Below are 16,732 nucleotides of genomic sequence, written 5' to 3'. Positions count from 1 at the left end.
CCTTCATTGAGAAATGGACTCAGTTCCAAAAATAAAAAGTGGAGACAAGGGTCAAAAAGGAGAAACTAAAGAGACGAAACCCTATTACTATTAGTTTACAGCTCTGGTCTTCAACTTGCAGTAAAGCTTGAAGAGCAAGTTCCAATTTGGAAATTCTTCACAAAAGGAGTCATTTTAAAGATTTAGTTGTCATAATTGTCATGATTTTACACATCTAAACAAAGAAATCCTCTTCTGCGTACACTTTGCATGGTCTATTCAGATCATACAATGGCGACCGTTGACTTTCAAATCGATCATTCTCATGGACAGTTCAGTGATAACTCTCGCTCTTCGGTCATGCCATATGGGTTTACGGCTCACTTTAGCAACTTGAGCACATTATTTAAGTTAACACTTCAGTCTAGTGTCGAAGGAGTGCTACACTGTCAGAGGTGCCATCTTTCAGATGAGAAGTTGAACCCTATTAGCCACATCTGTTGCATGTCAAAGATCCCACGCCACGATTTGAAGATCAGGTAAGTTCCCCTGGTGTCACAAGCAACATTTAAGTGCCTCAATGAACAATGTTAAAAAAATAATAATCTGGTCATTTCCCACAGCTTTTTGTGTTATCTCACTTAAAGTAAATTGGTTGCAACACTTTGTATGTTATAATACCAGCCATATTTGTAAAGGTGATTCATTAGTACTTTGGAATATCCTTGTGATGTGAAAGATGTTATATAAACACAAGATCATTCTTTATTTCTCAGACCTAATTCTGGAAAGGATGTGCCCTTTTCCACTCCCAACAGGAGAAAGATTTCCACAATGCCACTATTAACTTGGGAGCCCATATTAACAGGTCGAGTGGCAAGAAATATTCAGGCTGTGATTGCACCTTCTATACTGCTACATGTTAGTGTGACACTACATTGCATTACCATGAATAATTATGCTTAATGGAGAAAGTGAAACAATGTTGTAGGTAAGCATTTGAAAACAGTCATTAATTATTCAACATGATGCCCCATCACTGGCTTAATTTCTGAACAGAATGACTGCAAAACCCAAGCCAAGGTGTCCTAAAATAGCTATGCAATACTTTACTCAAAGTGCCAGAGCAACCCCCGATAGAACAAGAATGGGATGATCAGTAACCCCCGATAGAACAAGAATAGGATGATCAGTGGAGTACTCAAAACCCAGTGCTCTGTGATCCTTTATATCACCACAAATTATTTTTCATGAATGAAATTGTGAGACTTGCGCTACTCTAGTTTAATTCTTCACCTTACCCTTCAGAGAAAGAAAAAACAATTCTTACCAAATTATATAGCTCATTGTTTCCGAGGTCCAGTTCTTCCAATTTGCAAAGAAGGGCTAGTGATCTGTAATTGAACATAGTATCTCAACATCAAATTATTAATGCTACATCATTTACACACTAAACTTTTCACAACAATTAATATATCTTTGCACCAAACGGGATTTGACAAAGGCCACACCATCTAAGTTATGCATCTGTCATCAACAAAGGTTATATTTATTGACGTTGGAAACACCAGTTTTGAAAATAATTGTTCCACACAAAGGTCATTTGAATTAAATTTAAGTTTCCACTTTTTGATGCAACAAATTCTAAATCTGCTTTGCACTGTTGTCAAAAGGGAGCAGAGGTAAAACGTAGGGCAGTAGTAAAATAATAATGTAAAGTTTAAATTCTTCACAATCCGCACTCAAATCTATCTCTGGTACATCCAGTTAATATTGGGTTTCAAATCCGACAGTGCAGAGGAAGAACAATTCATACATTCAAACTTTAAAAGCTTGGCTATTTAGGACCAGCTATTCTTGCACAATATTTTCGGCAAGTGAAAGCCAGGCATCCATGTGCTCAAATATTTATCGTTCTAGAAGTAGCTTTCAGGGGACAAATGACGATCTCAAATTATTCTTCCGCCTCCTGCCCTGTGGATTTTCCCAATTTAGCATCACCCCAAACCAAAACAGCAATTAACGACACAATTCACATATGCATCAATAGCCTTTCAGTGTGCTCTGCCCATATGACCATTATTCATGGATGAGCATCGGCCAGTATTGTCAAATCTATTCAGTGACAGAGGCATCATAACTGACCCCACAGATGTCCACATATGTACTTTTCATTTGCAGTGGGAACATTAGCGCAATTTTTCCTGAGTCAGCAAACTCGAGCAGAGGTCAATCGCACAGCCCCACCTCTAGCTAGGATCACCACAGACTAGGAATCAAACTAAGGTTCCCCCGGTTATTTCCAGTGCAGATCCTTTGCCCACAGGCTACCATCAGAGCCAGACCTTATCCCTCCAAATTCGAGTTGGCCATCATTACCCCAGGCAAAGAAGCTGAAAATACATTTTATAAAATCCCAACTTCGAGTAAGTTCCCTGGCTCTCCGTTAGCAGGGATAACAAACAGTTGCGAGCAGGAACTAAAAAAAATCATTTAATCCGAAATGAGGAATCCAGCGGCTAGGTAGGAAGGGAGATCTCACAGAATAGCTTCTTTTTTTTCCCTGACTCAAATATTTCTGTAAGAATTTACGTAGAAAAGTGACATATCTTGACCTACAACAGAATGTTAGGAAAGGAAAGGTAGTTTTAAGGGTTTTATATTTCTACTGGTAAACATTAGAAATAAGCTACACTTTAAGTGTGTTTAATTTAATGTTTCTCTGCCTGGAAGAGTAAACCTATAGTTAGATCCATGTTGGACACAGGTGTTTGTATATGTGTGGGTTGGTTTTAATTCCAACTGGATTCCTTTTTTTAATTATAAATTTAGAGTATCCAATTCATTTTTTCCAATTAAGGCGCAATTTAAAGTGGCCAATCCACCTACCTTGCACATCTTTGGATTGTGGGGGCGAAACCCACGCAAAGACGGGGAGAATGTGAAAACTCCACACGGACAGTGACCCAGAGCTGGGATCGAACGTGGGACCTCGGGGCCATGAGGCAGCCATGCTAACCATTGCGCCACCGTGCTGCCCTCCAACTGCAACTCTATTGTGTTTAGGTAGAGTTACAGCGTGCTAGGGAGGGTTCCAGTGTGAAGAATAAATAGTACTAGCAGCTGGAGACGTCAAAGACAGAAAAGCTTTCAAGTCTTCATTTTAGCTGGATATTTGCAGTTGCAGACACAACACCAGGGAGTGAACATCTCTCAACTCTGCTGGGAGCTGCTGGAGAGGACAAGGGAGTTGTAAAGATGCAGGCTTCCTAAGGAACAAGTCACAGTTCAGATATAGAACTAGGACAGAAATAGTGTGTAAGATGACTGGAGTTAAGAGAACACAGACCAATGTATTGTTAAGAAGAATTCAAAGAAACAAAGTGTTCAGAGTTAAAGAGACAATTGCAGAAATCAGATTTAAAGTGGGGCAGCAGGCTTCAGAGGTAAATCAAACGCCTGTTGCCATTTTAATACAGTCTGGGAATTGAGAGTTAAAGCAATTGTGAACAATATGTACAGCAGTCAAGACATTCCTAATGGGGTTGGGGTAGATCCTGGACTGGATTCACTGATAAAAGTGGAGTGAAAGCTTTGCTTAGAGGTGTCATTTGGAAAACCTTGACCAAATTGCAGAATGCCAGCCGCTGAGGGAAGCATTTTTGTCAGAGAAGATTTTAAAGTGTGTTTTCGGGGAGTGGAGTATGATAACTGTCATGTCACAATCATCTAATGGATTCTGAGACGTCATCCACAGACATTCACTTGGAGTTCAGAGTGGAGAGTATATTTGACCACAGTCATCACTTGTGCTTAAAAGGGACTTTGTACTAATAAGATCATTGTAGCGTAAGATATACTTTGTAATCGCTGTTAATCTAAAAACCTCTGTGTATTTGTTAATCTAAAAGGGGGGTGGGTGAAGTAAAGTATTGTATTATAATCACATTTTTCCATGTTTAATAAATATTTTTTCTTGTTAAAACTGATTAGTGGTCCCGTGACTGTCTCTCCACATTATATGAACAAAAGTTAAAGCTACATTCTTTTGAACCAGGGTTTCATTCTGGGATCTTTCTCTCCAGTTACAACATCAACTGGGATCGCAACAGAGAGCCCCGTTTTAAAAGAAAAAGAGAGTTAATTTTGTCCTCGCCCACCCTCTCCCATTCACATTCTTATATTGGTGTATATTTATAAAAATAAGAGAACAAAAATCCATTCAACTTACTCTGGTAGCAAGGTCAGCAGGTTCTCCCTTAGCTCAAGTGACGCCAGGTTTATAAGACTGAAACAGTGAGAAGAAACACAATGACGGACAAACTAAGACAATAAAATCATTTTAACTTGTATGTACAACTTAAATTCCTTCAGGCATTGTAATATGTGGTGAAATGCAGGGATCCCCAGTCATTGACTCCTGGCAACACCTCTTGTCTCACCCTGTCTAATCAGAGTTGATTCCTCTGATCCCAACTCAAGTCTCCTGCTCCCAATTACTGGTTCACAGTGCCAGATTATCTCCAACTGAGTGTTTTTATTTTTGCTGATCTGTTGTGCTGAGCCTGATCAAATGCTTGCTGGAAATCCTTATGGGCAACATCCCTAAATATGACATTCTCAAAAAGATCCGACCAAATTATTCTGAAATAGTCTGACTTTCCATGGTGGCTTGTTTTGATTAGCTAGTTCTGGTTCGAGTGCTCAGCCGCTCTGATTTGAGTGATGATTAACCATTCAGTAACATGTAAACTCATCTAAAATGTTTTTCATATCTTTTGGAAGGGGATTAAAATAATCTACCAGAATACATCTAAATTTGGAAACTCTCGGGTGCTGCAGATGGGCTCAATCACAATTATTATTGCATAGAGTGTACTGCGGCAATAATTTCCATCCGTCAATTAAACTAAAAAAAACTGAAATGTTGATTTTTGACGAGCAACCGCTTGAGGCCGCAGAAATAAAGTAACCAATTCCAAGTGACATTTAAGATTACTACTGCGGGAACAACTCCATTCTCCTAAAAGGTAACGGCATTATCGTCGCCCAAACAAAGCTCGGGGACTAACGAGCATCAGGTGCCGCAGCAGCTGATGGTGAAATGTTGTAAATAAGTTCCATTACCACAGTTATGTTGAAACTCTGAAAAGAGCTCTCCAGCAGCTCTCTCAGATTTGCATCCACCGCCTCTCCAGGGGTGCAGGTGGGGAATGAGTTTTCAAAGAAACTCGCAACCACTGGTATGGCAACAAGTTAGCAATTACACTCCAGGAATGCTGGAGGACGGCAGGCGTGCGATTAGGAAAACGCTTACAGGTGCATCTGGGGTTGCTTTACTCAGCATGGAGCTGAGGCACGTTGTTGGGGAAAGGCACAGCAAGCTTTCCTGGTCTTGGAGGGATGGCCCCCACGTTATACCCACCTATAATTTATTACTCTGCACCACATTTTGGCTACATTGGCTAAATTTTAATTGAAATCTCTCCAAGACCTCGCTCACCTTTTCCAACTCTGGAATCTCCACCATCCCTACCTTGATTAAAATCAACAGCGTGATTCTGGACCATTTTCCATGTCGTGGAAACCTCCTCTCGACCAAGGCAGACTCCCAGGCTGACAACAGAAAAGCTTTAGAGATGTCCTCAAAACATCTCTGCCAACTCATGGGAGGCCCTAGTCTGTGACTGACTAAAATGGATGACGTCAATTTAGAAATACACCAAACACATCGAGAGACTTTGTTGAGAATACACAGGGGTAAAGTTGAGGCATCAAGAGAGCACCGATACCTTCAAACAACTCACTCCACTGACCCTTCAAGCACAACTGGCAGAGTCTGCAGATCACACATTGGTCTTGCATGCCACCTCAGAACCCATCGAACTGGAGGCGAAGCAAGTCATTCTCAATCTTGAGGGACTCTCCTCCAACAGTACAATCCTCCAAGATGTCTGCTCATTCAATTCTAGCATCTCCCTTTTTAAAAAATAAATTTTGAGTACCCAATTCATTTTTTTACAATTAAGGGCCAATTTAACGTGGCCAATCCACCTGCCCTGCACATTTTTGTGTTGTTGGGGCAAAATGCTCGCAAACACAGGGAGAATGTGCAAACTCCACACGGACAATGACCCAGAGCCGGGATCGAATCTGGGACCTTGGCACCGTGACACTACAGTGCTAACCACTGCGTCACCGTGCTACCCTGCATCCCCTATTTTAATTGCTCCACCATTGGTGACCATATTTTCAGCTGCTAAGGCCTTTCCCTCCCTAAACCTCACTGCTTCTCTATTGCTACTTCGTCCTGTAACTCGCACCTTAAAACCTATTGCTTTAAGCTAGGGTAAGGACGCTCACGCTAATATCTCAGTGCAACTTGGTGTCAAATTTGATTAAAGCTCCTGCAATGTGCCTTAAAGGTGCTATATAAATGCAAGTTCTTGCTGAATGCTGACAGTGATGTTCCAAGTCGCCTAAGCTGTAAAATCCTTCAAGCTGACAACAAATGCAAACACAGTGTCCAACTATCCAGTAACTATCAATGTTATAACTGAGGGGCTGGTTTAGCTCACTGGGCTAACTTGCTGGCTTTTAAAGCAGACTAAGCAGGCCAGCAGCACGGTTCAATTCCCGTACCAGCCACCCCACACAGGCGCCGGAATGTGGCGACTAGGGGCTTTTCACAGTAACTTCATTGAAGCCTACTCGTGACAATAAGCGATTTTCATTTTCTTAATGTACTAAGTTACCCAATCGTTAAAAGAGACTTTGATGACAATTATTATTGCAACAACCACACTTAGAATGAGTTTGTTTAGAATGAGTGAACTGAATTTCAATGAGTTTGACATTACCAAAAACCTATAATCTGCTTAAAATCCCAATAAATCCTTTGCAGTATCTCTTCTAAATATAGTAAACACATCTGTGCACAAAATGGATTGTTACAAGCAAGTTTTGCTGAGCTTACCTAAGGGAAACATTTTTCAACTGTTCAACAATGCATGTAATTTACAGATCTCCTTACAATGTCTTTGAGCAGATTCATTATCTGGTGTGCTCTGGAGTTTGATTCTCAGTCCTCAAGTTAGATGATCTCAGCAGGGGTAGGGACATTCAAACTGCCTTCATTAGGCACTAGTTATTAACTAGAAAGGGGTAGGGAAGAGAGCGTAAATGCTCAAGGTGGATACAAAGGCAAAACCAAAGTTCCCCCTCTGTTCCAGTAATGCATTCTGCAATACATATTCATCAATGTGATCAGCGAATAAAATCAAATCGAGTGCCTTTTTGCAATGCACTCTTAGTTGAACACAGCCACTGAATTCGCAAATACAAATTTTAAAATTGTTTTTTAAAACTCAGGTACTCAACTACTGGTTTAACCCCGAAAAAGCACTCGTGAAAAACAAATGGCCATTTAAGCAATGTAACGCAAGGCTACAGATGTCTGCGGAAAAATATACCCGAATAGGTCAGCAAAAAAAAAAGGAGAAAGTTGGAGGAAAAACAATGGATTTTGTTGATGTGGATCAGATTTTAAGCAGATTACAGGATTGTGATTATGTCAAGCACTGACACCATGCAATATCAGTAAAGTAAACCATGCAGATATTTCTCACTGCTTTGTTTGGTCCTTTCAACAAGCCTCGATTCAACAGAATACAAGTCAATGATCTATTAATTACACACCACATTATTTTGTTCCACACAAAGCACTTTCCTTCCCCGTGAGCCTTTAAATTACTAATTAGTGATGTTTGTTGCTTCAGGCTAGGCGACTTGAAATAGGGAAAGAAAAAAGCATTAGAAATAAGAGAACAAAACAGAAGAGTAAAAATGCAGGATCATGTTGCAACATTTAACATATCAATTCCAAGACTTTCACCACACTGGATAATTAACAAGGTATCTGAAAGTCAAGAGGAGAGGCAGTTTGGTGAAAACCATAAAACAGGCACCTCAAAGTTGAGACAGATGCTACGTACTCAGATCAGTCTCTGTCACAGATGAGAAGTTTACAATAACTGTTGTTACGATACCCTGGGTTAGTGCGTGGTCAGTTGCAGCCCCACAAGCCCAACACAAGTGAATTAACCAGGGCAGCACGGTGGCACAGTGGTTAGCACTGCTGCCTCACGGCGCCAAGGTCCCAGGATCGATCCCAGCTCCGAGTCACTGTCCGTGTGGAGTTTGCACATTCTCCCTGTGTTCGCGTAGGTTTCACCCCTACAACCCAAAGATGTGCAGGGTAGGTGGTTTGGCCACACTAATTTGCCCCTGAATTGGAAAAAAAATGAATTGGGTACTCTAAAATTTAAAAAAAACAAGTGAATTAACCAATAAGTTGTATAAAGCTTTGGAGATCTTTGGCCCTTGACTGCCCCCATGACTTGGAGGCACCAGGCTAGTAAGTGAAACACAACTGTTTATTTAGAACAAAAACAGAGATATGCAATAATTATAATAGAATAACGGCCAGCTAATCTTCTACGCAACCCCCCGCCCTTCTACCATCCCACCCTCTACCCAAACACACACAAGACAAAGGGATGGGGAGGGGTAAAAATAATAGGATGAATGTGAAATAGAAGAAGAGTGTCCTGGCTTAGGATGTTGTTGCAGCAGCAGGCTGTCCTTCCAAAAGAGGAAATGATTGAAACCAGCGGTTGGATCGCTAACAAGATCTTCCGGCAGGAGTATCAGTCAGAACCCCCATCTGTAAGGAGTCCTTCATAGCCTCAGCCCTGTGTAATTCTCATTTGTTTCCAACTCCCACCAGAATGACCAACAACCTTACTAAGACAAGAACAGTTCTCCACACGAGATTTTAAAAGGTTTTTTAAATCACTGGTCCTGTTTTCAGCTGGTAGCTTGTCTGGATTTCCTTAAGATTTTCTTTTGTCTCTCCTCAAACCCAGTTCTCAGCCTGGGTTTGACTCTTACTTGGTTTCCAGACTCACTAGAATGTCCTCCAGCTTTACTGAGGAGAAAATAGAGTCTCCAACCGAGTGTTTTGAGAGAGGTTTACCTTTTCAGGGAGAGAGTGAAACTCACAAGAACCTCATTCAGCTCTGAATTCAAAACAAAACTCAAAACTGGAACAGTCTCATAGAAGAAGAAATATTCCAGAACGTTTAACATCAATCAACATAGTTTATCAGCTAAGCCCCGGCAATCAGAACCAGCCGATTGGCTGCCATCCAAGTCCATCAAGAGGTGTCATCACTGATGTCAGATCAAACAGCACATCTTGCTGGAGTGTCTTTTCTTTTAAATTAAAGGTGAAGTCCATCTTAAAGGCATAGATCCCATTAAGTGACCAGGTACAAAAACTGAAATAGCAGAATAAGAGAAATTAAAAGGGAAAATAAAAACAAGGGACAGACAGGGATTAACAGGAGGATCTTTACACTGTGCAATATTTAAAATTCACATTGGCAAAATACGGGTTTGATTTCATTAACGTCTTCATATGAAGAGCAATCAGCAATTGCTCAACAGTAGAGCTGTTGAATCGAAAATTCTGGAATCATTTTACAATAACACAACTGGATTCTGCAATTCTCACTGGGGGTGGGGATAGAAGGTGGGTGATGGGGATGCGGGTGATGGGGATGCACTAGGCCAAGCCACAAATGTTTCCCTCATCTCATGAGCTTCTTGTGTGATACCACATGCGTTGCAACCTCTTAGTCTCCGTCAAAGCAGCAGCTTCGTACCGACAGTGGCTCCTGGTATCTGCCCATGCGCAGTTAAATGCGGAAATCCAGAGGCTGCTGCCAGTAAATCTCTACCCCTCCACATGTGAGGTTCTCGCCTCCAGACGTGGGAATTTCAGAAACCACTTAATTTGCTGTGAACTGACACTTTTTGTATGATCGGTCACACTGTTAAAAAGTCCCAAAAAAGAGTTATACCTTGTTAGCTGAGGTGTAGCTCAGTTTTAACGGCACGTTGAGTTCATAATTATTGCTTGGGGGCAGCACGGTAGCATTGTGGATAGCACAATCGCTTCACAGCTCCAGGATCCCAGGTTCGATTCCGGCTTGGGTCACTGTCTGTGCGGAGTCTGCACATCCTCCCCGTGTGTGCGTGGGTTTCCTCCAGGTGCTCTGGTTTCCTCCCACAGTCCAAAGATGTGCAGGTTAGGTGGATTGGCCATGATAAATTGCCCTTAGTGTCCAAAATTGCCCTTAATGTTGGGTGGGGTTACTGGGTTATGGGGATAGGGTGGAGTTGTTGACCTTGGGTAGGGTGCTCTTTCCAAGAGCCGGTGCAGACTCGATGGGCTGAATGGCCTCCTTCTGCACTGTAAATTGTATAATTGTATGTTAACATCCTCTCAGGGCCTGGAAAACCAATCTCATAATTATGAAATATCAAATTTCTCCCTGATGATAAAACGCTCCACAGATTAAAATCATTTTTGAAAAACTAAAGTGGTTTGATTTCAACGACTACATTCATCCCACGTGCATGCCCCAATCTTTATTTTGTCACAAACAATTTAATCTCCGGAAACAGTTCACCTTCAAGGGCTAAGAACATTCTAGAAGAATTTGTGTTTCAAAAAATACTGCTTCTTAAAGGATTATAGCAAGACTGATTGCAATTCTGGGAAAACAAAACATCCTTTTACAAGGAAGTTAATTATGCAATGGTGAAAGGAAAAATTTGAAGCCTCTTGACCTTGGTGGGCTATGTGAAGACCCGGGGGGAGGGGGGGGGGGGGGGGGGGGGGGAGACCCTTTTTCACCCCCACCTTTCCTCAAACCCCCCTGAAGAGTCCCTTAACTCATACTTTATCTTCTCTAATGGCAGGAAGTTGTACAGGTCACCCAACCAAGCCGCTATCTCCGGTGGCGATGGGTGAACCATTGACTTTTAACCTTTGACAGAGTTCCTTTTTTGGGTGCGAGAGAGAGAGATAGACACCTCAGGTATTCCAAACGAATACGTTGTATACTTTCATCTTCCATATGGTGTGCTGATAAGCTTTGCTTCTTGATTCAATCAGACTGCTTTTATAATAAACTAGTTTTTTGTTGATTAAAAGAAGCCATCTTAAAGTCTCTTTCCATTCTGGTGACAAGAGCGAAGGTAAATAATTGGCCATTATGGTGAATGAATTGAACATTTAAACTAATATTGTGACCTGTGGAGTAGTGGTGCTAGATCAACTAGGCACTCCTAGTCTCTGTCGTAACAACTTCCACAGTCCTTAAAATGATTAACAAAATAAAAGCCACTCCATGGCTGGGGTTCTCCGGCGCCCGCAGGATCGCTGCCGCGCCAGTCGGGGGCTGTTGAAAGCGCCCCCCCACCCCCGAGCGATTCTCCGCGCCTCAATGGGCCGAGTGCCCTCCAAGGTCAGGCGTGTCCCACCAGCATGGGCTATGATTGGTCCCACCTGGCAGCACCTCGGAGTTCTGGCTGCGGGGGCCGTCCTGGTTGGGGGGGGGGGGGGGGGGAGAGGAGGGGGGGGGGGGGGCGATCCGGTTCCGAGGAGGGGGCCTCCACAGTGGCCTGGCCCCCGATCGGCCGGCGGGCTAGTTCGTGGGGGGGCCTATGTTCCTCCATGCAGGGCACCTGTAGGGTTCCGCCATATTGCCCGGGGACCGTCGCAGAGTTGGGAAACCACGCGCATGCGCGGGCTTGCGTCGGCCATGGCGTGCATGTGCGGACCCACGCCAACCGCGGCACGCCGGCTTTCAAGCCCCGGAGCAGCGGACACCATTCCGACGCCGTACTAGCTCCCTCAGAAGGGGTGAATATCTGGGCCTGGAGGCCCGTTGACGCCGGAGTGGTTCATGCTGCTTTGACGCCGGCGTCAGAATTTGGCCACGGGATCGGAGAATCCCAGCCCATGCCTTTTACTCACTGGTTTGCGGTACCGTTGCTCAAGACGAATAGAAATTGTCAGAAAAGGGGAAATTCATGTCACCAAGAATACTACATTTTTGTGGGCATGCATTCTTAAGAGGTGCAGCAAGCGCCATTACTTCACAACTAACTGCAAAGCCTGGGCCTTTATCTTTTTAAAAATAAATTTAGACTATCCAATTAATTTTTTCCAATTAAGACGCAATTTAGCGTGGCCAATCCGCCTACCCTGCACATCTTTGGGTTGTTGGGCAAAACTCACGCAAACACGGGGAGAGTGTGCAAACTCCACACGGACAGTGACCCAGAGCCGGATCGAACCTGCGACCTCGGCGCTGTGAGGCAGCAGCACTAACCACTGCACCACCGTGCTGCTCCTGGGCCTTTATCTTTAACAGTACTGACAGCATAAATGAATTACAATTCCCTGGACTATAATTTCATAATTGCCATTGTTATTAACCCCAAAATTGGTCCAGTATTAAATGTTTGAAGCAAAATGTTCCTAGACACCCAGTGTTCCTTCCCCATACCAATGTATTTATATTTAAACTGACGATCTGTTTTTTTGAAAAAGTTTTAGAACATCTCCCTATTTGCCTCTGGTTCCATCACCCATTTTAAAGCTGGAGAGCATCAAAAGAAATTGGTATACATTGGCCGAGAAACAAGTGCAGACAGCTCACTCGGTCAATCAGAGCCAAGTTATATAAAGATTGACATGACAGGTTCACATGTAACTGGGTCAACATTGGCATGGCTTTTGCATAGGAATATCAACACTACAGAACTTATCTGATCCATCAAGAGATAATTTGTCTGTGATGTTAAAGGTTACATTTTTTTCCCCAAATTTTAAACATACGGCTCTTTTGCACAATGCTGTTTGGCAGCAATTCAATCCCTATATTCTGCAGACATTCAGAAATTGCTACAATTTAGATTTGTTCGACACAGTAGCCATCAGTCATCCATTCTCCAAGTTACTCTGCAATTCTGAATCACATGTTTAATTGCATTTTTTAAAAATTCATTCATGGGATGTGGGCATCACTGACTAGGCCAGCGTTTATTGGTCATCCTCAATTGCCCTCGGAATCTGGTGGTGAGCTGCCTTCTTGAACCGCTGTAATCTATGTGTTGCAGGAACATGCACAGTTCTCTTCGCGAGTGAGTTTCAGGATTTTAACCCGGGGACAGTGAAGGAAGGTTGATATAGTTTCGAGTCAAAATGCTGTGTGGCGTGGAGGATAACTTGCAGGTGTTTCCATGTATCTGCTGCCCTTGCCCTTCCAGGTGGTAGATGTTGTAGGTTTGGAACATGTTATCCAGGGAGCCTTGATGTGTTGCTGCAATACGTCTTGTAGATGGTATGCACTGCTGTCACTGTGGGTCAGTGGTAGAGGGAGTGAACGTTTAAGATGGTTGATGGGGTGCCAATCAGTCGGTGTCAAGCTTCTCAAGTGTTATTGGAGCTGCACCCATCCAGGCAAGTGGAGACTATAACTGTGGGGGGCCTTTTTAGCTCTCTTGGCTAGACAGCTGTTTTGTGATGCAGAACAAGGCCAGCAGCGGTGGGTTCAATTCCCAGACCGGCTAAGGTTTACTCATGACAGCCCTGCCTTCTCAACCTTGCCCCTCGCCAGAGGTGTGGTGATCCTCAGGTCAAACCACCAAAGTGATTTCCAAAGCTCTCCCCCTCAAGGAAAGTAGCCTATGGTAATGTTACCCTACTTTTACGTCATCACACTCCTGACTTGTGCCTTGTAGATGGTCAACAGGCGGAGGTGTCCCAGTCAGAATTCCTAGCCCCTGACTTGCTCTTGCACCAATCGAGTTCAAAAATTTGATTCATTAGTTTTGGAACCGTCAGAGAATTAAGTTGTGACTCAGCCTCATTTTGCCCCATGAACACACAAGTCGTAAAATATTTGAATAGATTGAAAATCAGTCCGTGCCAATAGGGGGAAAATATCATTCTAAAGCTAAATAGCGTGGACGCTGGAAATCTGAAATAAAAATCAGAAAATGCTGGAAATCCTCAGCAGATCAAGCAGGATCTGTGAAGAGAGAAGCCATAAACATTCCAGGTTGATGATCTTTCATCAGAGGCCTTTCAGGCGTGAAAGGACAGTCATATTGGATTTGAAGGATCAGCTCCGTTTCTCTCCACAGATGCTGCCAGACCTGCTGCGTTTTTTCCAGAACTTTGTCTTTATTTCAGATCTCCAGCATCCACAGCATTTTATTTTTATATTATCTCAATTTTCAATTCTGGCAACATATCAGAAAGCAACTGGGACTAGGTGGCCTAATTTGTTGGATCATCATTGTCGCTGGGATCGGCAAATGCATTTTACTCAGACCCATTTTGTTTGCAGTGGTGGGAAGGGAAGGGGAACAGGGATAGCAAATGTAGAAGTTTCTATTCAATTTTCCCCAATTCGGAGCTGGCATAACAAACTCCGAAACCAATGGCAAGCAAAACTCCGGGGCTCATGGAAAAGAGATTTACACTTAATTTCCTGCCGTATGCTTCAAAAATAACAAGGTTTTAAATCTGCATTTGCTGCCTTATAAAACCTTTGAACAATGTTGAAAGTTAATCTTTCTATGTTGCAGGAACAATGAAATGCTACACTTTCATTCCTTTTTGCTGTCATTCACACCGTAATGCAGCAATCTTAAATTACATTTGTTTGTTTGGTAATTTGGTTCATCCTATGTTAGCTGTGCCCAACTGCATCAGAAAAATTGCAAAGGGAGGAGGGAGTGATAAAAGAGGCAAGTATAGGATCCACATATCCTTCAGAATATCTTCAGGTTGTCATCATTCTCGCATACTCAGCGTGATACCGATGTACTCTGGAAATGTACTATGAGGTTAAATATTCAAAGGCGGTCAGTTATGCAATAGGGTTCCAAAGAGGCAGGCAGAGAGGCCTGTGCAGTGCAAGCCTCTCAAAGGCATTTCTCACTTTATTTTCAAATAAAGTCTCAATTAAGTACAGTCATGAAGTAAAAACAATGATTAGGCCAATGGTGGATTCAAGTGGTCTTTTTGTAAAAAGGCAAAGCAATTTGTTTGTAAATGAAATAGTATCCTAGCTCAATATATTTGCACACGTGTATAGTCCAGTTAAAATGATAAGAAACTTCTTCCACGGCAGAGTACTTCTTCCAGGTGCAGGGTGTGTGCTTTAACAAAAAGCGAAATACTGCAGATACTGGATATCTGATAACAGATAATGCTGGAAATGCTCGGCAGGAAGGCAGCATCGTAGAGCGAGAGCAGAGTTCACATTTCAGGTCATCAAAAGTTCTGCAAACTTAAAGGCTTTTTTGTTACATCTGCTGATGTATTTCTCCCATTTTTCCATTTTTACTGGGGCAGACTCAGCAGATATTTTCCATCAGGGTCTCCAGAAAACTTCCTGACCTTCCAACAATGTCATACGATCTTTTGCAATGATCTGAACCATCGGAACAGGCAGGCAAGCACTGCTTACGCAATGGACACCAGGTCTGACAGCATTCCAACCCCTTAGTACTGCAATCATTTGATGCACTCAAGTGCTGGTATGAGACTCACAGCTGAAGTCAAGAAGGCAGCTGGTATAATACAGAGAGAGATGATTATGTTATCCCAATGGCACATTTGGACTTCCCGAAACTGACCGAGGTACGGTTAGGACACAGACCTGGGTTCCAGAAATATGGGTAAATGGTTGCATTGTATTACATCATTTTAGACATCTTATTACTAATTTCTACAGTCATGCCGAATGGAGAAATCAGTAAATCATTTGAGGCAACAGCATGTCATGCCATGACCTTCACATTTCTTAATAATAAGAGATCAGAGTGGGAAATAAATAGGATGGCAATTATTAATGGACTGCAAACACCCTCAACAAAAATCCTTCAGGATAACAATCTACTTTTCTGTTTTGATGATTCAGCAATGAACACCTGTGAATGCAGCAAATTTCCGACTCAATCCCTCATTTGTGCCAAATTGCTTCTCCTCATTCATTTCTTTGTTGAAGCATTTTCATTCTAGAGCTAAAAGGAGGATACATGCCGCATGATGGAATATATTCGACTTAACCCCACAAATAGTTAACTGCAATAGTCATAGAAGAACATACATATACTCATGCGATCTCAATCTAGGAGAAAGTAGCCTAGGAAAAAGTTAGTGCAAGGAGTGGACTCATAACATAAGAACATAAGAACTAGGAGCACAAGTAGACCGTCCGGCCCTTCGAGCCTGCTCCGCCATTCTATAAGATCATGGCTGATCTATTCGTGGTCTCAGAACCACTTACCCGCATTCTCGCCATATCCCGTAATTCCTTTATTTTTCAAAAAAACATCTACCCTATCTTTAAATATATTCAATGAAGTAGCGTCTACGACTCCTTTCGGTAGGGAATTCCATACTTTAACCACCCTCTGAGTGAAGAAGTTCCTCCTTGATTCAGTCCTAAATCTGCTCCCCCTAATCTTGAGGCTATGCCCTCTTGTCCTACTTTCACCTACCAGTGGAAACATCCTTTCTACTTCTATCTTATCCATTCCCTTCAAAATGTTATATGTTTCTATTAGATCCCCCCTCAACCTTCTGAATTCCAGTGAATATAATCCCAATCTACTCAGCCTCTCCTCATACGATAACCCCCTCAACTCCCGAATCAGCCTAGTGAACCTCCTCTGCACCCCCTCTAGTCCTAGCACATCCTTTCTCAAGTGTGGAGACCAAAACTGCACACAGTACTCCAGGTGTGGCCTCACCAGTACCTTGTACAACTGCAACATTACCTCTCTACTTTTAAACTCAATCCCCTTAGCAACGAAG

The 16,732-nt window shown here is 42.6% G+C and overlaps 1 protein-coding gene across 3 annotated transcripts in view; it reads right to left on the bottom strand.

The window, feature by feature from the left end:
* lrrc1 (leucine rich repeat containing 1) overlaps nucleotides 1-16,732 on the bottom strand; it is a 281,388-nt gene that overhangs the window by 156,140 nt on the left and 108,516 nt on the right. For all 3 annotated transcript variants that reach the window (XM_038800456.1, XM_038800454.1, XM_038800457.1), the window contains exons 5-6: nucleotides 4,211-4,267; nucleotides 1,310-1,373 (exon numbers count right to left, since the gene is read on the bottom strand). In XM_038800456.1, the coding sequence (XP_038656384.1) occupies nucleotides 1,310-1,373; nucleotides 4,211-4,267 (121 nt within the window). The remainder of the gene's footprint in view (nucleotides 1-1,309; nucleotides 1,374-4,210; nucleotides 4,268-16,732) is intronic.

The sequence above is a fragment of the Scyliorhinus canicula genome, chromosome 6, assembly GCF_902713615.1.
Source record: "Scyliorhinus canicula chromosome 6, sScyCan1.1, whole genome shotgun sequence".
Taxonomy (NCBI): domain Eukaryota; kingdom Metazoa; phylum Chordata; class Chondrichthyes; order Carcharhiniformes; family Scyliorhinidae; genus Scyliorhinus; species Scyliorhinus canicula.
This window is presented reverse-complemented; position numbering and strand designations above follow the sequence as displayed.